Source organism: Podarcis melisellensis (genome assembly GCF_964234715.1).
Source record: "Podarcis melisellensis genome assembly, chromosome: 17".
NCBI lineage: Eukaryota > Metazoa > Chordata > Lepidosauria > Squamata > Lacertidae > Podarcis > Podarcis melisellensis.
Window position 1 is genome coordinate 803,902 of NC_138534.1, and position 25,985 is coordinate 829,886.

The window sequence follows — 25,985 nt, forward strand, 5'->3', positions numbered from 1 at the left end:
GTATGCACACACCTAAAGGAAATGCATTTGGTTCTAGAATTTTCCAGCTCTACAGCTCCATGCAAATAATCAGCTACATAAAAATGCACAGTTGTTTACAGAGAAGATATGGGAAGGCACGGAATTTCTTAGGAACAGTTGCATTAGTGCAGTCCCTGGTCATTTTGTCCCTTTCTCCCAGCTCCCATCACTTGCCCCTGCTCCAAGCCCCTTCCATGCATCCCTGTATCTTGCTCTCCAGTTGTACCCCTTGATTTACCCGTCACTGCATGTATACAGACACACATATTTGTTTATTTGTTTCCAAGCTGCCTTCATAAGCAGAGTTCTCTGGTATGATGTTCATAGCCCACCATCCTACCCCAGCTGAGTCCTGTTCCCTTGCCTTTGCTGCCACGGGGAGGAAGGGTTTGCGGATACTGACTTTCTGTTTCTTTTTACAGTGTGATGAGTCCGAGAGGGGGACCTTCAGGTGTCAGGCAGCCCCCAGCATGTCGCTTGACCTGTGTGATCAATATGCCAGATGGGAAGCAAAAATGGGGAGAAATGCCGGCAAACCAAGAAGCCTGTTACAAAAGAAGCAGAAATGGAGATGGCGGGGTGGGTGGAGAATATAAAGAGCAGCACAACAACACGATCACTCTTTTGATCTGGAGAAAAGCTGCTTGCTAATACCAAATATGAGAGGCAAACGCTGATCATAAAACAAAAGCCATCTATTGAGTCTTCAGAATTGACAATTTGCAGGAGCATACATTGATGTATCCCAAAACTTACTACACACAGAGAGAGTCTCTGTGACAGAAATGCACACAGAGGAGAAAGAGAGAGAGGTCTCTGATATACCAGTCTAAAGGAAGGCAATACACTTTCAGATCCCAACTGGGATAACAGGACTATAACCTTCCCCCCCCCCCCCACACACACAGGCAGCCCCACCTCTCCTTTGTGGTGGAAAGGCACAAATGCATCAGCAACCGGCTCGCAAACACAAACATGCACCCGTTGGTCCTCCTCTTCCACAGCTGCGGTGGTCGGAGAGGAGCAAAGTGGCGCTTCGCTGCTCGCCCGGGCAGCTCTGCAAATACTTGCCAACATACCAAACTCCCCCCCCCCCGCCCGGCAGCCACAACCACCTGCTGTGCAAACGTCAGAGAGAAGCAGATGTAAAGGATGTGGCGCAGGTAAGTACAGGTCCCTTGAGGCAGGCAGAGCCACGAAGATGCGCAGCGACTGAGGGACCATTCTCACATGTGCTGATGTGCGTGCATTTGCACGCACGCGCTCACACACACATGCAATATTTCACAGAGCAGGCACACTGCCTCTGACACAAACATACACACACACGTCCACCCTCCCTCTTGCCCTCTCTTTGCCTAAATCACATGTCCCCAGCCTCGGGCTCTCCATGTGTTCCTGGGCCTCTCCTCCCTCGGCGCCCCCCGCCCCAGCAGCCGCTCCCGCCCCTGCTTTCTTCTCCTTGGGCTCTCTGCCAGGCAGGCTGCGCTCACACACTCTGCCAGGGAGCGCAGAGGCAGGCAGCTCCGTGCCATGGCTGAGCCATCCCAAGCTGCCGACCCTGTGCCCCGTGGCAAGCTGTAACGTGGGAACTCATCCCGCCAGCCCCAGGAGGGGGAGGGACGCGCAGCTCCCCCCAGGTAGGAAGCGGGTGGGGCAGCAGGAGGGCTGGGGGATGGAGGAGTTTGCATTTCGCGGAAGTACGCGGGAGAAGAATGCAGGAATGGATGGACCGCAGGTGGCGCGCAGGGCGTGCACGGAGCTAAGATTGTGACTGGAGACTGGGATGCAGGAGCGCAGGAACCAGAAGTTGGGATACAAGGGTGGGCTAGGATTCTGACCTGGAAATGGGAGAGGCAGCATGCTGGGTGCGCCACAGCTCAAGCGATTCCATTCTTTAGACACCCAGAAAGTTTAGGAGCATCTTTGGGACGGGGCAGAAGTTCCCTCTGGGTTGAGGACAGGGCTGTGAGAAGAGGGCTGCACAGTAAAGGAGAAAGAGCAGAGGCGCTTTGGGTGCTGAGGGAAAGAGATGAATAAAAGGCACTGGCAGCACCGTATGAGAGCACACGTGCACACAATCAGAAGAAAGGGTTTTTTAAAGCTCCTGCCAATGTATTTGATGCACTCAAACGCCTGGCAGGGCAGTAGGAGCTTTGTAAAAGCTCATTCTACATTTGAACGTCTCTCTCTCTCAAACACACACACACAGGCGGAAATGGACTACAATATAGCTGTATTGGTGTGTTTGTAATTATATATAATTTACACAGTAGAAGTGGGTTCAAACGTGTGTGTGTGTTTATGTATCCACATTATTTTGAATCTTTTGTGTCTGTGAAAGATAATGCATCCAGGGATCTCTGCAAATGCATTCATGTGCACTAATGCATACGTATCTCCTGTTTGTATGCTTTTTCTATTAGTTGGTATATGACCACCTATGTGTCTTTGAGCAAGCACATGTGTGAATCAATAGACCATTGTTCTCACCTAGCTACATTTGTGTGCATGGACAGATAGATGTGTTTAGATAGCATGTGCATGCAAGTCACAGGGTTCTTTCCAGTGCCTTGGCAGGAACTTTACAAGTGTGTGTGTGTGCTGCATTGCTCACAGGGTCTCTCTCTCTCTCTCTCTCCCACACCCACCCACCCACCCCACAAGCATAGTCTTTTACTGCAATCTATTGGATTTAAAATAACAGTCATCAGCTACTACAGTTTATTACAGAAGAAGGATCACAAAATTCAGTTCTGGTGGTGGAGTCAGCATAGTATATGGGGAGTCCACTGGACTTCTGAGAATCAGTAATCCTCATGGTTCTGGAAAGATGATTCCAGGAGACCTGGGACATGATCTTAGTGGCCGGCTTCCTCCCTGACACTCCCTGCCCTTTACTTCAAGAGTTTGAGATCCTCTCCCTTCCACCTCTTAGGAGTCCCATTTCTACACTGACTTCTGTTGCACTATTTTGAAAATAGGACAGACTACCTAGTGGACCTTGTCTCCTAAGAATCTGTTAGCGCTTCTGCTGATACCCTGTGGGTTCTGTGTAGCAGTAACAACATCTGATTGATTCATTAGATCAAATAATATTTGCATTATCATGTGTGTGCGTGCGTCTAAACTGTGTTGCACATTCTGTTCCAATAATTCTCAGTTGGCAATTATGATGCTTGGATGTGCAACAAACTGAGGTCTCCAATTCCCTAATCCCTCTGTTCTCACACAATTCTGCTTGTAGAGTTATATCAGGACTAAACATGCATGGAGAATAGGAAAAACCTGTTCTGTAACCCTTCTGGCACATAAGAGTGGTTGTAATGCCTTCTATTCCTTGTTAGGAGATCTTGAGCATGTGCCCTGTTGTGTGCGTGTGTGCTTAGACTTGTGAGTGTGCTGCACAACTGCATGTTGTAAGCGCATGGATTAAACTAACTCAGCTCTGAAAGAGGATAAGATCACAGGGGACTTTTGAATATATATTCTCCCTCTCCCATAATGCTGTGACTGCTCAGGGTCACCCAATGAAATTGATTGGCAGTAGATTCAGGACAGACAAAAGAAAGCACTGGTCACATTATTAATTTACAGAATTCATTGCTGGAGGATAAGGTGATGGTTCACTGTCACAGGCAGCTTTGAAGGGAGATCAGATGAATCCAGGGGGATAGATCTATCAAAGGCTAGTGGCCATGGCAGAAACGCTCCACAAAACCTCCATGTTCAGAGGCAGTGCACCACGCAAGGTCAGTTGCTGGGAGGCAGAATCAGGAGGGGGCTCGTGCCTTTGCCCTGGTTTATGCATCTGCCTGACCGCTATGGAAAATGGGATGCAGGACTAAGTGGATTTTTGGTCAGGGCTTCCATTATGCTCTCATGAAGCATCTCCTACCTGCTCAGTCCTGTGCTCCAGGTATGGAAATGTTAAAATTAATCTCATCCAAGCAGAAACATCCTTATATCTCCCCCATTCCTTTCCCCAAAGGCAGAGTTATGCAATCTGAGGATCTTTCCTTGAAAACCCTTCTATCAAGTTGTGTGTATTTGCTGTGGAGGCATCAAATGGGACAATGAGCAGCAGATCACTTACCTGGGATCACCTGGGTAGTAGAATAAGGATGGACCTTCTCACTGAACTTGGGACATTAGGAAACAATTCTCTGGCATGGTCTCCAACTCTCTTGGACAATCCTATTTGCACCTTCTGTCCTTCGTGGGGAAATGCATGTTCTCTCTTTCTTTTTTTCTCTTTTTTTTTTAATAATAATTTTTATTGGGTTTTCACAACAAAAAACATAAAAAGAATACAACACAACAAAAGAGAAAGACAAAACATATACACAAAGAAAGAAAGAACCTTACAAACTAAAAGACTTCCCCATACCTCTCCTACTCTGCATCCTTGTTTTACAATTTTTTAGCAACCCTTCAGTCCGTTTCTATATATCTCCTCCTTAAAATTTATTCCCTGCAATTTATAGTTTACAGCTGTAATTCTTTATTTCTTACCCCTCGACATCTTATCAGTCCTTTATTTGACAACAGTTCTCAAGATACACTTTAAATTTTCTCCAGTCCTCCTTCACCGCCTCCTTCCTCTGGTCGCGGATTCTGCCGGTCATCTCTGCCAGTCCCATATATTCAATCACCTTCGTCTGCCATTCCTCCAGAGTGGGTAGTTCTTGCATCTTCCAATACTTTGCTAGTAAAATTCTTGCTGCTGTGGTAGCGTACATAAAGAATGTCCTATCCTTCTTCGGTACCAATTGGCCCACCATACCCAAGAGAAAGGCCTCTGGTTTCTTAGGAAACGTCCACTTAAGGACTTTCTTAATTTCATTATAGATCATTTCCCAGTAGGCCTTAATCTTTGGGCAGGTCCACCAAAGGTGATAGAAGGTTCCTTCAGACTCTTTACATTTCCAACATTTATTCTCGGGCAAATGATAAATCTTAGCCAGCTTGACTGGGGTCATGTACCACCTATAGATCATCTTCATTATGTTTTCTTTCAAGGCAGAACATGCCGTAAATTTGGTGCCGGTGGTCCATAACTGTTCCCAGTCAGCGAACATAATATCATGACCTACATCCTGTGCCCATTTAATCATAGCTGATTTTACCGTTTCATCCTGTACATTCCATTTCAACAGCAAATTGTACATTCTAGAAAGATTCTTAGTATTGGGTTCCAATAGTTCTGTTTCTAGCTTAGACCTCTCACTCTGGAATCCTATCTTCCTGTCTTGCTTAAATGCTTCATTTATCTGATGATAGTGCAACCAATCTCGAATCTTAAACCTTAGCTCTCTTTCTTTTTCTCTCTCTCTTTCTGAGGGGTGCAAGGAAGTTAGACTCTCTGGTTTTTAGACAGTAGCCTGTGAGTGCATTCACACTCAGAGCCAGCACAACCTGTTAGGTGAAAATTAACTTTGCTTCCCCTTCCACCCTGGATCCTGGTTTCCTTCTCGACCTCATTAAAGCGTTTCCCAGTCGCATTGTGCATGACTGGGGTGATTCTAAAGGGTTTCTGTAAGGATCTCTCTTAGCCCTGTCTGGAGGTGCCAGCTGCACTGAGCCTAAGGATGCGCTGCCTCTTAGCTGCCTCTCTTCCCCTTGGAGGGGTTTCCGATGAGCCTGGATTCTCTTGTCTGCAGCAGCAGCCCTGATGCTCTCCAGGTTTAGCCATCCCTGTTCCTGCTAGACCTTCTTCTGGACAGAATAACCCACGCAGATCATGTACCCTGACTGGCTTTGCCAATGTGGCAATCTGGTCCAGGCTCAAAGCAGAGAAAGGTCGGGCATGAATTGCCATGAGGAAGCTGCATTCACACTTCAGCCGTGAGCAAGTGGGGCAGCAGAGTGAGCAAGAGAGGAGCCGGACCCCGAGGCTCCTGATCTGGGACTAGGAACATGCCTCACACATATGGCGTGCGGAACATGTTTCCGATGAGGCATCTTGCTTAGGGGAAAAGGCTTAAGAGGTCAGAGATTTTTAGGTTGGAGGTGGGTGGGAAGACAACCAGCTGAGGGGTTTATAGCCATCTATAAAATTAGAGTGAATGAGTTACTTTCTCTCAGAGCATCAGGCACTGCTTCCCATGCTCGCATGCCTTGGCCACCACAGATCTGACACCCACAGAGGAGAACTTTCTTGTCTCCTCCAAGGCTACTGTGCTTTTTGGGCTGAGTCAATTCTCACATTTACAGCTGCCAGTCAGCAAGTGTAGAGGAACCAAGTGTTGAGAAATGCAGACACATGTGTGAACCAGCCCATCTGCTGAAATTCAGGCCAAACCAAATGGAAAAACTTGTTCACATAACACAGAATAATCCCTTGAGCACACCTGGCCCCCAATTTTATGGGTGTGGGTATGTTAGCAAGCCCCCTCCAGCACCAAGCAGTCCCCACCTGCCCCACCCTGTGCCCCCCACTGCTTCCCCTCCTAGGGCTGCCACTGCTGCAGTCGCCAACCTCAGCCTCCCCTTTGCAAGGGAAAGGCTTTGCCCAGCAGCCTTGCTGTAATGGAGCAGAGAACTGAGCATCCCCTTAGCCCATTTGAGCACTGTTAGCAGGTGAGGTCGGGAGCAAGCTGGAGCATGCCGGGAAGCTGGGGCCTGGAGCTGGACAACTCTTGGGGGAGTGGCAGCGTCCATTCTGCTGGACCAGGCCACTTGGCCCTGGCAAATGCGCACTGTGATGGGTCTTGCTGCCAGGCCTGGCTGTGCTGTTGTTCTGCTATTCTTTTGTAGTATCTGTAAATTTTATTTTTAGTACTGTTTCTGTAAAAGTTATCCCAGGAGTTGGGATAGCTCAGTCAGTTGAGCGTGGGACTCATACTCTCAGGGTCGTGGGTCCAAGCCCCATGTTGAACAAAAGATTCCTGCATTGCAGGGTGTTGGACTAGATGACCCTTGAGGTCCCTTCCAACACTACAATTCTATGATTCTTTTCTAAGCTGTCTTGAGAATGCCTGAAGGGCAGAGTATGCATTTGAGATATCAATGTTCTCTTGTGGTGGGGAATTGGAGAGGCTCTCCAGACCTTGTTGGACTCTAAGTCTCATTATCGCCAGCATGGCCAATGGCCAGGGATGATAGGCTCAACATCTGGAGGGCCAGAGGTTCCCCAGCCCTGGCTTATGGAAGTAATTGCCATGTGATACTAGGTTAAACAGCAAAGCAAATTAAGAACAGGACATCCATGGTCACAGGCTGCTGCTGCTGATACCGTGAATGAAACTGCTGGGAACTGTATTATGGAGTTTTGAGGTAAAGCGTGGATCACACCCCAACTCAGTTTTTCCACTAATAATCCGGAGAGGCTGTTTAGTGTTTGGAACAACACCTGGAAATCGGTGTCTGGATGAGTGAAAATGAACTGAAGATGAATCCTGAGGAGAGAACTGAGGAGATCTATTTGTCCAGGGCTAGGAGGACAGCATACCTGCCAGCACGCAAAGAAGCAAATGTCTGGTTTGAGGTATCCCTCAATTCCAAATTTTCATTGGAAGCCCAAGTAGCAAGGAGTGCCTTAGCCCACTTCTGGTTGGTGCACCAACTAGGGCTGTTCCTGGACTGAGCTAGCCTGGCCTCAGTGACCTATCTGGGATAGATTACTGCAAAGCAGTCTATGCAGGGCTTTCCTTGAAGATGGTCTGGACACTTCAACTGTGCAGAATTCTGCTACCGCGCTGCAAGTGGAGCAACCTGTAGGGATTATGTAACACCAATTCCAAAATCTATTCACTGGCTGCCTGTGAATTGTTTTTGTCATTTAGTTGTTTAGTCGTGTCCGACTCTCCGTGACCCCCTGGACCAGAGCACACCAGGCACTCCTGTCTTCAACTGCCTCCCACAGTTTGGTCAAACTCATGCTGGTAGCTATCCAACCATCTTGTCCTCTGTCGTCCCCTTTTCCCAACATCAGGGGCTTTTCCAGGGAGTCTTCTCTTCTCATGAGGTGGCCAAAGTATTGGAGTCTCAGCTTCAGGATCTGTCCTTCCAATGAGCACTCAGGGCTGATTTCCTTCAGAATGGAGAGGTTTGATCTTCTTGCAGTCCATGGGACTCTCAAGAGTCTCCTCTAGCACCATAATTCAAAAGCATCAATTCTTCGGCGATCAGCCTTCTTAATGGTCCAGCTCTCACTTCCATACATCACTACTGGGAAAGCCATAGCTTTAACTATATGGACCTTTGTTGGCAAGGTGATGTCTCTGATTTTTAAGATGCTGTCTAGGTTTATTATTGCTTTTCTCCCAAGGAGCAGGCATCTTTTAATTTCGTGGCTGCTGTCACCAACTGCAGTGATCATGGAACCCAAGAAAGTAAAATCTCTCACTGCCTCCATTTCTTCCCCTTCTATTTGCCAGAAGGTGATGGGCCCAGTGGCCATGATCTTCGGGTTTTTTTTATGTTGAGCTTCAAACCATATTTTGCGCTCTCCTCTTTCACCCTAATTAAAAGATTCTTAATTCCTCCTCACTTTCTGCCATCAAGGTTGTGTCATCTGCATATCTGAGGTTGTTGATATTTCTTCCGGCAATCTTAATTCATCCAGTCCAGCCTTTCGCATGATGAATTCTGCATATAAGTTAAATAAGCAGGGAGACAATATACAGCCTAGTTGTACTCCTTTCCCAATTTTGAACCAATCAGTTGTTCCATATCCAATTATAACTGTAGCTTCTTGTCCCACATAGAGATTTCTCAGGAGACAGATGAGGTGATCAGGCACTTCAATTTCTTTAAGAACTTGCCATAGTTTGCTGTGGTCAACACAGTCAAAGGCTTTGCATAGTCAATGAAGCAGAAGTAGATGTCTTTCTGGAATTCTCTAGCTTTCTCCATAATCCAGCGCATATTTGCAATTTGGTCTCTGGTTCCTCTGCCTCTTCTAAATCCAGCTTGCACTTCTGGGAGTTCTCGGTCCACATACTGCTTGAGCCTTCCTTGTAGAATTTTAAGCATAACCTTGCTAGCGTGTGAAATGAGTGCAATTGTGCGGTAGTTGGAGCATACTTTGGCACTGCCCTTTTTGGGATTGGGATGTAGACTGATCTTCTCCAATCCTCTGGCCACTGCTGAGTTTTCCAAACTTGCTGGCATATTGAGTGTAGCACCTTCACAGCATCATCTTTTAAAATTTTAAATAGTTCAATTGGTATATCATCAGTTCCACTGGCCTTGTTATTAGCAGTGCTTTCTAAGGCCCATTTGACTTCACTCTCCAGGATGTCTGGCTCAAGATCAGCAGCCACACTACCTGGGGTATACGAGACAGCCATATCTTTCTGGTATAATTCCTCTGTGTATTCTTGCCACCTCTTCTTGATGTCTTCTGCTTCTGTTACATCCTTACCACTTTTGTCCTTTATTATGGTAATCTTTATACGAAATGTGCCTTTCATATCTCCAATTTTCTTGAACAGATCTCTGGTTCTTCCCATTCTATTGTTTCCCTGTATTTCTTTGCATTGCTCATTTAAGAAGGCCGCCTTGTCTCTCCTTGCTATTTTTTGGAAATCTGCATTCAATTTCCTGTATCTTTCACTATCTCCCTCGCATTTTGCTTGCCTTCTCTCCCCCGCTATTTGTAAGGCCTCACTGGACAGCCACTTTGCTTTCTTGCATTTCCTTTTCATTGGGATGGTTTTCGTTGCTGCCTCCTGTATAATGTTGCGAGCCTCCATCCATAGTTCTTCAGGCACTCTGTCCACCAAATCTAAATCCTTAAACCTGTTCCTCACTTTCACTGTGTATTCATAAGGGATTTGATTTAGATTGTATCTTACTGGCCCAGTGATTTTTCCTACTTTCTTCAGTTTAAGCTTGAATTTTGCCATAAGAAGCTGATGATCTGAGCCACAGTCAGCTCCAGGTCTTGTTTTTACTGACTGTATAGAGCTTCTCCATCTTTAGCTGCAGAGAATATAATCAATCTGATTTTGATGCTGCCCATCTGGTGATGTCCATGTGTTGTATTGTTGGAAAAGAGTGTCTGTGATGACCAGCTTGTTCTCTTGACAGAACTCTATTAGCCTTTGCCCTGCTTCGTTTTGATCTCCAAGGCCAAACTTGCCAGTTGTTCCTTTTATCTCTTGATTCCCTACTTTAGCATTCCAATCCCCTATAATGAGAAGAACATCCTTCTTTGGTGTCATTTCTATAAGGTGTTTTAAGTCTTCATAGAATTGGTCAATTTCATTTTCTTCAGCACCAGTAGTTTGTGCATAAACTTGGATTACTGTGATGTTAAAAGGTCTGCCTTGGATTCGTATCGAGATCATTCTATCATTTTTGAGACTGCATCCCAGTACAGCTTTCACCACTCTTTTGTTGACTATGAGGGCCACTCCATTTCTTTTACAGGATTCTTGCCCACAGTAGTAGATATGATGGTCATCCGTACTGAATTCGCCCATTACCATCCATTTTACTTCACTGATGCCCAGAATGTCAATATTTATTCTTGCCATCTCATTTTTGACCACATCCAACTTACCCAGGTTCATGGTTCTTACATTCCAGGTTCCTATGCAATATTTTTCTTTACAGCATTGGACTTTCCTTTCACTTCCAGGCATATCCGCAACCGAGCGACCTTTTGGCTTTGGCCCAGCCGCTTCATCAGCTCTGAATCTACTTGTACTTGTCCTCCGCTCTTCCTCAGTAGCATGTTGGACGCCTTCCGACCTGAGGGGCTCATCTTCCAGCGTCATGACTTTTATATGCCTGTTGTCTTTGTCCATGGAGTTTTCTTGGCAGGGATACTGGAGTGGCTTGCCGGTTCCTCCTCCAGGTAGACCACGTTTGGTCAAAACTCTCCACTATGACCTGTTCATCTTGGGTGCCCTGCTCGGCATCGTTCATGGCTTCTCTGAGTTATTCAAGACCCTTTGCCATGGCAAGGCAGTGATCCATGAAGGGGACGTGATCCATGAAGGGGCCTGTGAATTACTTTGCATTATTTAAGATATTGCTATTAGCCTCTAACTATGGGACGTGGGTGGTGCTGTGGGACTTGATCAGCGCCTAGGACTTGCTGATCGCATGGTTGGCGGTTCGAACCCCGCGGCGGGGTGCGCTCCCCTTGCTTGGTTCCAGTGCCTGCCAACCTAGCAGTTCGAAAGCACCCCCGGGTGCAAGTAGATAAATAGGGACCACTTTATAGCGGGAAGGTAAATGGTGTTCCGTGCGCTGCTCTGGTGCCGGTTCGCTGGAGCAGCTTCGTCACGCTGGCCACGTGACCCGGAAGTGTCTGCGGACAGCGCTGGCTCCTGGGCTCTAGAGTGAGATGAGCGCACAACCCTAGAGTTTGTCAAGACTGGCCCATGCGGGCAGGGGTACCTTTACCTTTTTTCTTTAATGAAATATTCATTAAAGTTTTACAAAGACATAAATACAAAAATACATGAAAAAATAAAAATACAACATACAAAAGACAAAAAGGAAATAAGAAAAAATTAAAAACAAATCCGTTTTTTATAACTTTAAACTCATTTGCTTGTTTCCTTGACCTCCTCTCACCTCCCCTTTTTGTAATCCCATTTACATAATCAAATCAGCAAATTCTTGCCCTCTTTCATTTATCTTAACTCTATATCTTGACATATTATAACTCTATATTTCCATCCATTATCAATTCATTTTTGCATATTCTTAATAACTTTGTTGCTAATGCCACTTATTTTCAATCCAACATCATTTTAACATTCATTAATTTTACAGTGTTTCTGCAAATAGTCTTTAAATTTCTTCCAGTCTTCTTCCACCAACTCTTCTCCCAGGTCTCAAATTCTGCCAATCATTTCCGCCAATTCCATATAGTCCATCACCTTCATCTGCCACTCTTCCAGGGTGGGTAGATCTTGTGTCTTCCGATACTTCGCTATAAGTATTCTTGCTGCTGTTGTTGCATACATGAAAAAAACTCTATCCTTCTTTGGCACCAATTGGCCGACTATGCCCAGGAGGAAGGCCTCTGGTTTCTTCAGGAAGGTATATTTAAATACCTTTTTCATTTCATTATAGATCATTTCCCAGAAAGCCTTAATCTTTGGGCACGTCCACCAAAGGTGAAAGAATGTACCTTCATTTTCTTTACATTTCCAACATTTATTGTCGGGCAAATGATATATTTTTGCAAGCTTGACTGGTGTCATGTACCACCTGTATATCATTTTCATAATATTCTCTCTCAAGGCATTACATGCCGTAAATTTCATACCGGTGGTCCACAACTGTTCCCAGTCAGCAAACATAATGTTATGACCAATGTCTTGTGCCCATTTAATCATAGCAGATTTCACCGTTTCATCTTGAGTATTCCATTTCAGCAGCAAGTTATACATTCTTGAAAGTATCTTAGTTTTGGGATCTAACAGTTCTGTTTCCAATTTTGATTTTTCCACCTGGAAGCCAATTTTTTTGTCCAAATTATAGGCCTCTCTTATTTGATAATAATGAAGCCAGTCTCGCACTTTATCTTTTAATTTCTCAAAACTCTGCAATTTCAATTTGTCTCCTTCTTGTTCCAAAATTTCCCAATATTTCGGCCATTTGGCCTCCATATTGAGCTTTTTCTGAGCCTTTGCTTCCATTGGTGACAACCACCTTGGTACCTTTACCTTTACCTTTATTAGCCTCTAAAGCCCTGAACGACTTGGGACCCAGGTACCTAAATGGATGTCTGTCCCTGTCCTGTTCAGCACGTGCCATGGGGTCAGCTGGAGAGATCCTGTTTGCAGTCTAACCCCCACCCCGGAGACACGAGGAGGGAGACCTGTCCCATCAGGGCATTCTCTGTGGTGGCTCCCCAATTCTGAAACTTCTTCCTTGGGGAAATACCATTGGCCTCTATAGTGGATCGAAACTAAAGATTGTTTTATTTCACCAGGCATTTGGTTGAAGAGTATTTACTATTGTATTTAACAGATCTGCTACTCTCTTGTCTACTCTGTAGCTTATGGGATTTTATTGATTTTATAGTAGTATTTATTTATGTTTCTTTTTTTGTTTCCCATTTACACACATACATTTTCATGCCTGTTGTAAGTCATCTTGGGCTCCATATTTGAGGGAGAGTGTGGCCTTCAAGGCACACTCGCATCATATATGCAAAGCCCATGGCTACCCTGCTCCCAATAATCCTGGGAACTGTAGTGGATTAAGGGTGCTGGGAATTATAGCTCTGTGCAGGGTAAAGCCATGACTGTTAAAGTGGTATAAATGGGCTTTCAATGTATGGTGTGGATTTGACTTTGTCTAACAAACAAATTATTCAATTTTTCTTTTAGGATCTAGGACTCAGGTGGGAATTTGAACAGAATATAGTCATAGAAAGTAGTTCTGGTTGTAGCAATAGGCACTCATTGCACTTAGAAAATGAAAAATACTTCACAGACGTTACCTGAGTAATCCTTACAACTATTCTGTAAGATAGGTCAATATTATAATCCCCACTCTGAACAAGGAAGGGAATGAGTTTAAGGCCAGAAATAAACAACAGCCTGTTATTGTTTTTCCAGAGAGTTGAAGGCAGTTTGAAAGAGAGACCACTATTCACTTTTTTAAAGAAGAGAATAAAAATATAAAATTGAAAGATTTGTTAAATTACTTTCTTATTGCCGCAAGTCCACCAGTTGCCCAAATATGGAAAACATAAACACCTCATTGTGGTGGAGTAATATATGGAAAAATGCAGGACATTAAACACTTATATGGTACACCCATTTTTTTAAAGGAAAAACATGTTGTCTCAGTTTGGTGGGATTTATGTAAATGAATACATTAAAAAAGAAAAAATACATTTGTCTCTTCTTGACGTAGGTGACCCTGTGGTCTAAACCACAGAGCCTAGAGCTTGCCGATCGGAAGGTCAGTAGTTCAAATCTCTGTGATGGGGTGAGTTCCCGTTGCTCGGTCCCTGCTCCTGCCAACCTAGCAGTTTGAAAGCATGAAGTGCAAGTAGATAAATAGGTACCGCTCCGGCGGGAAGGTAAACGGCGTTTCCGTGCGCTGCTCTGGTTCGCCAGAAGCAGCTTAGTCATGCTGGCCACATGACCTGGAAAAACTGTCTGTAGACAAATGTCGGCTCCCTCAGCCAGTAAAGCTACAACCCCAAAGTCGTCTGCAACTGGACTTAATGGTCAGGGGTCCCTTTACCTTTACGAGCCTCTCATGAAATTTGGGATAAGGACACCTAATTGCTTGAAAAAGTTTCTTGATGTAATATAGAGCCTTTTATTATTGGTACTCCTTATGGGACACAGGTGGCGCTGTGGGTTAAAGCCTCAGCGCCTAGGACTTGCTGATCGAAAGGTCGGCGGTTCGAATCCCTGCTGCGGGGTGCGCTCCCGCTGCTCGGTCCCAGCGCCTGCCAACCTAGCAGTTCGAAAGCACCTCCGGGTGCAAGTAGATAAATAGGGACCACTTACCAGCGGGAAGGTAAACGGCGTTTCCGTGTGCAGCTCTGGCTCGCCAGAGCAGCGATGTCACACTGGCCATGTGACCCGGAAGTGTCTCCGGACAGCGCTGGCCCCTGGCCTCTTAAGTGAGATGGGCGCACAACCCCAGAGTCTGTCAAGACTGGCCCGTACGGGCAGGGGTACCTTTACCTTTACCTTTACCTTACTCCTTATGTCTCTGATAGTTTCAGTTGTGGGTCTATGTTTCTGTATATTTTTTAAGTCATATGTGCCACACTTCTTGCTCTCATTTCTTATGACTGTACTCTCCACTTACCTGTCTGCATCTTATTGCAAATATCCGAATAAGCAGCTTTATCATTTCTTCTTGTGAATATAACATCCTATGTCAGCCTTAGTTTGGTTTGGTTTAGTTTTTATGTGTTTGTCTCATGAAGTTTTATTTTGTTATCAGAAAAAAAAGAAAAGAAATGAAATGAAATGAAATGAAATGAAATGAAATGAAAAGAGAAGAGGGATCACTATTCATAGTGTGTGCATTTCCCCTACTTCTGCTTCTGGTAAAAGGTTTGGGAGGTTTTTGGCATTGTTTGGAAAGCTTGCAACACCTGTTCAAACCAAAAGGACAAAGGAAATATATGACTGCACCACAAGGAGCAAAACCAACTAGAATCCCACTATTAAGTCTCTTCAAAACTTCTGTCCGTCCCATCTTAGAGAAGGTGGTTTCTTTAAGGCTATCTGGTGAACTTATTGTGGGAATGTTCAGGGGTGCAGGAGAGGATATATTGTGAGATTATATCCTAATCCAACTTGTGCTAACAAATTCCCAAAATATCAGCAGAGTTTATGACATTCCCCTTTTAGTTCACAACTTTATTCAACCACCTAGAGTCCCAGCTTGAAACGTAGATTCTGGAAACTCTCTCTTGGTAGGGGTTTCGTCAGGATGTCAGCAGTCATCTCTTCGGTGCTGCAGTAAGATAGCTCCACAAGTCCATCCTGGATCATCTGGCGTATGTAGTGGTATTTAACCCCAATGTGTTTTGTTCTGGCCAGGAACTTCTCACTCTGCGTCAGCTTCAGGCAACTTTGATTGTCCTCTAGCAAGCTGACAGGCCCTTTTCTCACCAACCCAAAGTCCTTTATGAGTTGATCAAGCCAGGCGATCTCTCTGCAGGCTTCTGTTGCTGCAATGTATTCTGATTCTGTGGAAGATAATGCTACACAGCTCTGTTTATAACTGCCCCATGAAACAGGTCCATCACCAAACATGAAAACATGACCACTTGTTTATTTACAATCAGCATTATCCCCAGCCCAATCCGCATCAGTATACCCAACCAACTTAGGGTCTCTGACGGCTGGTAACCTCAATTTACAATTCATGGTACCCTTAAAATATCGCACCACCCTCTTTACACCTGCCCAATCATGCTCAGTGGGAGAATTCACTTTTCTGCTAAGAATCCCCACAGCATTAGCTAAGTCAGGTCTACATGTGGTAACTAAATACAAAAGTTTACCAATCGCCGACCTGTAGTCATTGTTGTCTGGCAACTGCTTCGAATCCTGCTGATTCTTCAGGAAGTCAGTAGCCATCGGTGTAGCAACTGGATGTGCGTCTTGCATCTGCATGTGCTCAATCAGCTCGTGGATCTTCTGTCTTTGGTGGGAAGAAATGAGCCGTCCTCTTCTCTTTCCACCTGGATCCCGAGGTAGTACTGGACATCTCCTAGCTCCTTGACCTCCACCTCTTTGCTAAGGTGTTTTACTATCTGTGTATAGTCTTTCTCACTTGCTGTGGCAATAATCAGGTCATCAACAAATGCTAAGATATATGAGAATTGTCCATTATTTGACTTACTGTACAGGCACTTGTCAGCGTCGCCTTGCTTGTACCCAAGTTGCGTCAGCATTTTATGCAACTTCTGGTTCCAGGCTCTAGCAGAAAGTCCATAAAGTCCTTTCTGGAGTTTGCACACTAAATGTGCCTCATGTGGTTTCACAAAACCTTTGGGCTGTTTCATGTAAATTTCCTCAGAAATCTGCCCATGTAGAAAAGTGGTAGCAATGTCTATGTGTTTCACTCACATTTTCTTGGAGGCTGCAATGCTTAAAAGCATTCTTACGCTGCTGTACCTCACGATTGGTGCAAAACTTCATCATAGTCTTCACCAAAACGCTGTGTAAATCCCTGTGCTACAAGTCTAGCTTTGTAGCGCTGCACTTCTCCTTCTGACCCCTTCTTAACCTTGAAAACCCATTTACCCATTTACTGCCAATGGCCTTCTTCTGAGGCAGCTCAGTGAGTGTCCAGGTCTTGTTCTGATGCAGTGCATCCATCTCCTCCTGCGCAGCCTTCCTCCAGAGACTGGCTTCTGCAGCTGGCATCTCCTGTATCTCTTCCCAAGTGGAAGGTTCCTGTGGAAACGCCGACCCTACAAAGTAGGACAACCGTAATGGTGGGACACCTTTGTTGGTTCCTGACCTCTGGTTCTGCGACCGCATCAGCTTCCTCATCCTCCTCCAATGCAGGCATGTCCCCATCTGAGTCCTCCTCTTCGTCTCTGGTGCCGCCAGGCGTCTGGTCCTTCTGGTGCATCCTCTGCGCCTTCTGGTGTAGGGGGCGCTGTAACACTCGAAGGCAGATTAGTACTTTGTGGGGTCTCAAAAGGGAAATATATAAATTCTTGAGTCCTTTCTGACTCATCGGAAGAATCCACAACAGTGTTCTTAGTGTTTACTTTTCCATATTCATCAACATAAACTGCATGGTATGCATTTGTCTTACCAGTTTGTAAGTCCAAAATTCTATATCCTTTGCCTCCAGAGGTGTATCCCACCAGGATATCTGCTTTTGCCCTGGAGTCAAGCTTGTGTCTGTGTTCTTTGGGCACGTGGAAGTAACACGGACTTCCAAACACACGTATGTGTGACAGATTGGGAGCTTTCCCATGCCAAAGTTCAAATGGTGTGCGCTCTGCACCTTTAGTTGGCAGTCGATTCTGCAAATAGACCGATGTGTATACTCCTTCGGCCCACAGCTTCTGTGGCAAACATGCATCCTTTAGCATGCACCTTGTCATATCCATAATGGACCTAAATTTTCTCTCAGCTATGGCATTCTGCTGTGGTGTGTAAGGAATTGTGGTTACGTGTGCAATTCCTTCCTTGGCCAGGAGAGCCTGCATTTCATTTGGGCAGTACTCACCTCCATTGTCGCTCATTAGCACAGCTGGAGCTCTCTGGAATTTGTTCTTGACCATGGCAATGTATTCCTGGAGCTCAATACTGGGCCCATAACCCTTTGTGGGAATGTTCAGGGGTGCAGGAAAGGATATATTGTGAGATTATATCCTAATCCAATTTGTGCTAACAAGTTCCCAAAATATCAGCAGAGTTTATGACCTTCCCCTTTTAGTTCGCAACGGTTAACGTCTGCACAGGTTCACTAGAACCACTATAATAATTACTCTGGTAATTTCCCCTTTTGTTCCCTCTTAAAATACAAGACACAACACAGTCTTTATAAAAGTATAAAAGAGTTTACTCACGTTCTGTTCACAATATGATCCCAGAAGGCAGACAGCTTAAAAAAGGTAAAATACACTCAGAATCTATCTTATAGGAAGATAGTACTGTCCTTTCTTGGCTGAGAGCCAAGAGGGCATGTTGCTCCTTCAGAAGATGAAGATGAGAGAGAGAGATATGGCTGCCTGCCCTGTGCTTTTATCATTTACCTGCACAGGTGAGGCCACACGCACCTCTGGTCACATGCGGAGGAAGTCCGTCCCCAGGAGGTTTACCTGCTTGCTAGACAGACATCCCTCCCCATGTTCTAACATGTACACTCTAGGAATGTTGTCATTGACTGCTCCTGTGTTTACATCCCACACTTATGGCAAAAGGTGGGATTTGAAACTAAAGATTTGGCTAGCTTGGTTAAGGAGGTTAGAAAGGAAAATATGCACCACAATCTTGGAACAGTAAGAGATATAAGGGGTCTCAGCATCCCCCTTGGCTTTGGCTCTCTTGGAACAAAGGTCACTGCAGGCATCTGGTGTTTCCTGCTGCATTAGGAGGGGTTTTCTACACATAGACATATAGGCTGAGCAGTTGGAAGAAACCATGGCATTAATATTCCTATTGATCCTGTCTAAGCAGGAGATAACCAGAGCATGCACCACTCTGGCCAGACAGTCTGCGGGCAGGGAGGGTCTCATCCTGCGTACCAGATGGAGCTGGTAGACAGCTGCCCTGGACACAGAATAGAACTCTCCCTCCATGGACAGCTGTGAGTCCAAAATGACTCCCAGGCTGCGCACCTGGTCCTTCAGGGGCACAGTTACCCCATTCAGAACCAGGGAGTCCCCCACACCAGCCCACCCCCTGTCCCCCAAGAACAGTACTTCTGTCTTGTCGGGATTCAACCTCAATCCATTAGCCACCATCCATCCTCCCACTGCCTCCAGACACTCACACAGGACTTTCACCACCTTCACTGGTTCCGATTTAAAAGAGGTAGAGCTGGGTATCATCTGCATACTGATGAACACCAGCCCAACCCCCCTGATGATCTCTCCCAGAGGCTTCATATAGATGTTAAAAAGCATGGGGGGGAGAGAGAAAGAGAGAAAGAGAGAAAGAGAGAAAGAGAGAAAGAGAGAAAGAGAGAAAGAGAGAAAGAGAGAAAGAGAGAAAATCAGGGGATGCATTAGGAGAAAGCTGGCATACAAATAGAAAATCCTATTATCTGATTCTGCATATTAGTTGTCTGCTATATTTGTGGTGAATACTGAAGCACATCCACTAAATACAGTTTTCTTGTTCTGGTACCAGATTCCACACACACCCTACAATATAGAGAACTTGAAATGTTTGTAATATTTGGCAAATAAATGTACATTTTATTTAATATTTATTTCATAAAATTTATACGTTGCTTGATTGCAAGAAAAGAAAAGAAAGAAAACCAACCCACAAAGTGGTTTACAAAAAGATAAAACAATAGAATCATAGAATCATAGAGTTGGAAGAGACCACAAGGGCCATCGAGTCCAACCTCCTGCCAAGCAGGAAACACCATCAAAGCGAAGAAAAATGTACAGCCAAGAAAAATGTACAGCCTGACTTCAAATCATATAAAGTCAAAGGCCAAGGTCCCTGCTTGTTTACTTAGCACCATCGATGTTCATGGCACTCTATAGAGGCGGGGGTGTGTGTGTGTGTGTGTGTGACTACCATGTGATATTTGTTTTCCTCCAAGAGCAGCCAGCAGCGGCACCTGCAACCCCTGCCGTGTGATATGCCAAACGGCATTTGAAAGAGGGTGCAATTTCAAAAGCAGTAAGTGTTGCAGCACGCGAGAGGGTCAGGTGTTTCAAAGAAGAGAGAAAAGGCTTTAGAATTCCAGTTTGGTTAGATACAGCTTTCTTGTATGAACCTGAGAAGTTCCAGGAGATTTCCTTCCCATTGTCTCCAAGATTCATGAATGGGACCTGCCACTGATCATCCTTCATAGAAGGGTTTTCACGCTGTCTCCTCTGTGGCCCCAGCAGAAGGTGGCGCTCTCCCGCCCAGTGCAAATGGGGTAGCCAAGGAGGTACCTCTGTCTGTGTGTGCATGCATAAAGATGTATAGGAGGGTAGCTAGTAAGGGAGCCCAGGTTTGGAAGGGATCTTCCGTGCCATGGGGTGCCTTGGCCACCCTTGTATCCCAGGGTTTATGTTTTCCAGTGGAGTCATAACATGCCTAATGAAGAGGCCCCCCTGCTTAGTCACAAAATACAGCCATCTGCTTACAAAATACTTACTGGTTGTGCTGGTATGCAGATTTGCATTTGTGTCTCCAGTGGGGGGGGGTTGTGTGTGCAAAATACAGATGCACCACACTATGTGTGTTCATTTTGAGATCCGGCAACTGTTCACGGCTTGGTGCCTCAGTGCACCCTCCCTTGGGTTTGTGGCGTGGCATCTTTGTGCAGCTAAGCATGGTTGCTTATGCCTATCTGCATGTAAATTGCTTTTTTGTCCGTGAGACACTTGCGCTGCCTGAGCCGGGACGAAGCCTGGTATGTGCGCAGAGGCATGCCCTCAGCGGTGTGTGCGCACTTTGTGGGGCATATGACAGATGCCAGTCTTGACACAGATGTTCATGCTGTGTGGCCATTTGTGTGCCTGAGCATCCCCCTCCCCTGCACCACAGGCATTCCTTGGTTCCCTATCTGTGTGTCAGGTGGGCCTCTACTGGTTTTGCATCTCCTGTTGCAAACAACACAAGGTAGGGTGTGAGCAAGTGCCTGTCTCTCTCGCTGACTGTGTGTGTCTCCTGCTGGATATGCCTGGGCCTTCCTTCCATCCTCGCCTGTTAAGGTACCTGACACTAACGGTGCTTTGCCATGTGGGTTGCCATGGCAATGCCTGCCTTCTTGGAGGTTACAGCCTGGGTAACAGGGTTACGAGAACTTCCCACAGGCTCGCTCTCTGGCAGCAACAGGTTCTGAGCAGCTGAGGCTGAGAAACCCAGAGGAGGGAGGGGGTCTTCAGCAGGAAACGTTGAAGGAGGTTGTCTGATGGGACTGGGGCAGCAGAAGAAGAGAGGGGCAGGCGTGGCTGCACAATCTTTTGTCTCCATCTAAGCAGCAGTCCACCCTCAGAATCGTATGCAGACTCTGGCTGCCCTGTGGGGATCATCACATCAAAAGCTCCTCTGATCTCCTCTCTTCCTTCCCCTCCTTATTCTCTCTCCTGCGCTCCCTCTTCTGCAAATTCATCCCTGGCGGCTGTTTCTCCAGGTTCCTTCATGGTTTTTTAAGAGGGTACAAATAATTTTTTCACCTTCTCCTCTGCTTCTTCTGGTCATAAAGTGATGAAGCTATCAGTCCCCAGATGTACGCATACACCGCAAGCAGCCATGCACACTCCCTCGTCCCAAGCCACACACTGTGATCACCCCCCCCCCCATAAAACCCACAGCTGGGGATGAGCTAATTGTCTTCCAAGTGTGGCACTGCCCCCTCGTGGCATGTGGGCAACTCCACAGCCACCCCTAGGAACTTTGTAGAAAGGAGAGCGTTGTGTAATCGTTGTGACAGCAGAGCGATGGAAACAGAGAAATGCTTTCTGCTTCAGCGTCCCAAATATGGTGAAGTGCGCGAAAGAGATTCTGCACATGCAGCCGCAGACGATGTCTCGCTAGCAAGCAATGGAGGAGAAACTGTGCCTTAGTCTGGCGGAAAGAGAGGAAGAGAGGCATTTTTCCGAAGCCCCTCATTTGAGCTTCATTTTTAAAAACTATTCCTTTTCATTATATCTCTTTTGCTCCTGATTTCCGCCCTGGGCTTCTGTGGCTGCCCGGAACGGGTACAATGGAATCTGCGCTCTATTGTACGCCCATCAAACTTAACAATGAAATGCATCCGAACAAGCTGTGTTGTCCTAGCTTTCCCCAAGATTGCCTCAAAAAGCAAAACGCAGGAGGCAAGGAGAAGACACATCTTCCAGTACTAGATCTGCCAGGATTGTCCCTGGACATTTCATTCAAAAGATGAAAATCCAAAAGGCTTCTTCTCAATCCCCTGACACTCTGCTGTTAAAAAATAAACAGCAATTTGTGGTAGACACAGCCTAAGATGTTTTGCTGCCTTGGGTAAGGGACATCTCTCTCTCTCTCTCTCTCTCTCTCTCTCTCTCTCTCTCTCTCTCTCACACACACACACACACACACACACACATACACAGCCACCCCAGACATCCTTTTTATTGTGTATTCATGATGATATGTGCTTGTGGTGATATCCACACTTTCAGTGTTTCTTCCAACCAGGGCAAGTGCTGGAACATCCTGCTGAAATCCTGTGACTTGCCACAAAAGTTCTGGTTTATACTTTGTCTTTCTTTCCTTGTGCCCCTCCAGAGGGCAATAAGATGGTAGCATTTGGGAAAGATCATGGAACAATAAATCGGGCAGAATGATATGTAGGCGGTCCAATATGCCCACCCCTAAAGCACTCTTAGTGCATCCATGGCATGTTGCCATCTGGAGAATCCCAATCATTGCACCTGCAGAAGATGATGGACAGGCTGTTGTGAATTACTGCAATGCTGGGAGAGCAGCAGTGTAGAGAAGGACAAGCAAGGCAGGCCCCATGAGAGAGGGAGCTCCATCCTTCAACACCACAACTACCAGTCCTTGCTCCCAAGCATCTGCTGTCTGAGGTTGCTGCCTCACTCTGCCCAATGGTAGGGCCAGCCCTGACTGAAACTTTGGAGTAACTGTGCTCCAGATTTGCTCCCTGAGGCTGGGCTTGAGAGCTGAACATATTTCCTTGCCAAATGTGGAAAGTATGTAACCTAAAATGGGAGATGGAAAATTGCTTGCATGAGATGCAACAGTTGCATGCAACATTTCTCCGGTGAAAATAGGGACATCCAATTCCATAATGATAATGTTACTATTTATACCCCACACATCTTACTGGGTTGCCCCAGCCACTCACTCTGGGCAGCTTCCAATATATATAAACATTTAAAAGCATTAAGAAATTCCCTATACAGGATTGCCTTCATACGACTCAGGAGTTGGATAACTCTAAACCCTCCAACATTTATCAGATGAAAATAGGGAAGTCCTAAGGAAAAGTGGGACATTCTTGGATCAAATCAGAAATCAGGGCAGCTTTGCCAAATCAGGGATGTCCCTGGAAAATAGGATCTGCAACTGTCATTCACCTTCAGGGTTCAATTCCCTTTCCAGGGCTTGTATGGAGGAGGGAATAATGTACTTGATATCCAGTGAACATGCATGCCTATACATTAGGGCTGAGATTCTCAACCTTCTTGGGTCCACTGCTCCCTTAACCAACTACATTCTTTCTGCAGCTCCCCTGTGGGGCTCAGGAGCCCAGTTTTGTCACCCCTTGCTTGCAGAGCTGTCAGCCCCTCACCCTTCCCCCCCTCCCTTGTGGAGTGTTCCCTCAGCCTCCTCTCCTCTCCTCTCCTTTGGAGTCCTCTGGGCAGCTGCTGCTGCCGCCCCTGGACTCTGAGCTGCTCCCCCCACCCCAAAGAGAGGTGCCTCCTCACACTGCCCCACAGAGGCCTGGGAAGCACCCCCTGGCCACCACAAGAGGCACCCTTTGCCTGGGGAGCTTGTAGCCAGGGCTGCTGCAACAAACAGCTGTGCAAGCCTTTGGGAGGCAGAGACAAGAGAGGGCCTCAGAGGGGAGGAAAGAGGGACAGAGGCCAGTGTTGCCCACAGCACCCCTGACCATCATTCAAGGCACCCCAGGGTGCCACGGCACACTGGTTGAAAACCATTGCAACAGGGTACCACGCACAGTACAGTCTTCTGTTTCACACACTGCACCTGCTAAAATCTATTTCGAACTGTGAATGACATATTGTGGGTCTCATGGTTTCTGGCATGTATTTAACTCAAACACAGACACTGGCTTGGCTTTAAAACTGTTTGCAGAACAGATGACTACATTAGGCACAGTAGAGCCTTCAGTGATGTGCAATTGTGTGTGCTGCCCAGTGGGGGGAGTTCAGGCAGAGATTTGTGGTATTAAAGATGTGCAGCTGTTTCTGCCTGTGCAATGTGGAAGGGTGTGTGATCCAGGCAAAGTAAGCCATGATCAAGGCAGGAACTGTAGGGTACAAGTCCCTACACCATAATCTTAAGAATGTTTTTTAAAAGATAAGTCCCACTGAAAGCAATTGATCAAGTGATTGCAATTGACTTAAATCCCACTGTTTTTAATGGGCATTACAGTGCAATCCATAGATGCCTACACAGGGTCTACTCGCATGAAAGTGTTTATAGCAGCCTCCACCAACCTGGTGCCCCCAGATGTTTTCACCCACAACTCCCATCAGCTCTAGCAAGTGTGCACTGATGAGAGTTGTGTTCCAAAACATCTAGAAGGGGCCATGTTGGTGAAGGCTGGTTTATTTGCAGCCTGTGTCATGGCTCCCTTCAGCTGCACCAGGAGTGCTGGGTGCAGCCCTGGACATATTTAATATAAATTAATCCACCTGAACCCAGTGGCACTTACTGCTGGGTAACCATGCATGGGAGTGAGCTGTAAGCTACCACAGAGAGTTGGACTAATTTGATAAAAGTGCCCCCATGACCTCTTCCAGTCAGACTTTTAAAATGTATGATAACTGTATTTGTTTCCCTCTTGCTTTGTTTATTTTGCAACACTTCTTGTGAAAATAGTTCTATATTGTTCTATATTATTGTTTTTTGTAGATTATTGCCAGTTTGTAAATATGTCCTAGGGAAACCTAATCAGATGGGTGGGGAATAATAATAATAATAATAATGGAATAGGACATTCCTATTTTCATCAGAGAAATGTTGGAGGGTATGATTCTATGCTAAGTGTGTCATTCTGAGCTCATTGGAAGAACGGTGGAATATAAATATAATAATAAATCAATAAATAAGGTGACAAGCTTTGACTGCAGGTTAAGCTGCCACTAAAGGTAGAGACATATGAGGGGATGAAAAAGCTGCAAATTCTACTCTGGTCCAGTCCTGTCTGAGGGCTTATTTCCATTCTCTCTGTTCGTTTCTTGTTTGCCCTTCTTTCTTTCTCAGGCTTCCAGCTCCCCCACGCATTTCTCCTGCCAACCCCACAAGGTCTCTGTTTTTCAAGTACGGTACTCTGCCTCTTCTGCCCCCTCTCAGTCCTCCTGCCCATCCTCCCTGGGCTGTTTCTGCTTCCTTTCAGCAATGCACACCTTCTCCCATCTCTTGGATCTAATTCCGATGCAAATAGCTGTTTCTGCAGAGGGTTTTTTGTCAGGCCTCAAGACACTGCAACCCTGCTAATTACTGGTTAGCGCGCGCACACACACACACACACACACACATATATATACATATACCCTGCCGCCTCAAAGCAGCTTCTGTTTGCAGCTTTTAAATGCACACCTTAAATGCAAATACACATTTAACATGATGTCCACTTTGACTCTAAGTTGCACTGTTTCTCAACATTCTATTGCCAGGCAAGTAATTCAAATTAAGATGTGACACTCACTTTTGCTGTTCTAAATAGCCTCTCTGCAAACTATTTCTTGTGCATGCCTTTCTTGTCAATGAGATGACTCTACTATTAGGTAAAGTGAGCTCAGGTTAACCCTTTCATGTATGCAAGTGTGAGTCAGTAATTGTATATTTCAACAGAAGAGATGTGGGTGTTGCACAGCTTACTGTCCACCCTGATCATTTCAAGCATCTTTTTCATTGGTGCCCTTATGTGAGAAAAGCACCCGTCTCCATAATTACCTCCTCCAACTCACATCTGCCCCAGTCAAATGGTCAAGGATGATGGAGTTGTGGTCCTCCTGCATTGGTCACCCTGCTTGGAAGAAATAAACCACAAATCCAAGAGTACAAAAATCAAAGTGCTGAGTAGCCATTTGGAACAAAAGAACTGAGCTGAGTTGCTGCTGAGAGTGGCAAGCAGGTCCCTCCTTTTATGCAGGCTTTTGCAACTTTTTCCGGCAGTTA

At 45.8% G+C, this 25,985-nt stretch overlaps 1 protein-coding gene across 3 annotated transcripts in view; it reads left to right on the forward strand.

Moving 5' to 3' along the window:
- The first annotated feature begins 1,158 nt into the window (after nucleotides 1–1,158).
- Nucleotides 1,159–25,985, forward strand: part of LOC309360614 (caM kinase-like vesicle-associated protein) — a 45,997-nt gene continuing 21,170 nt past the window's right edge. Inside the window, exon 1 of one of the 3 annotated variants that reach the window (XM_081895275.1) lies at nucleotides 1,159–1,184. In XM_081895275.1, the coding sequence (XP_081751401.1) occupies nucleotides 1,174–1,184 (11 nt within the window). In that variant the 5' untranslated portion in view covers nucleotides 1,159–1,173. Of the gene's footprint in view, nucleotides 1,185–1,473; nucleotides 1,662–19,786; nucleotides 19,809–25,985 lie in introns of those variants that run through there. The other 2 variants (XM_081895276.1, XM_081895277.1) reach the window with 2 other exon arrangements.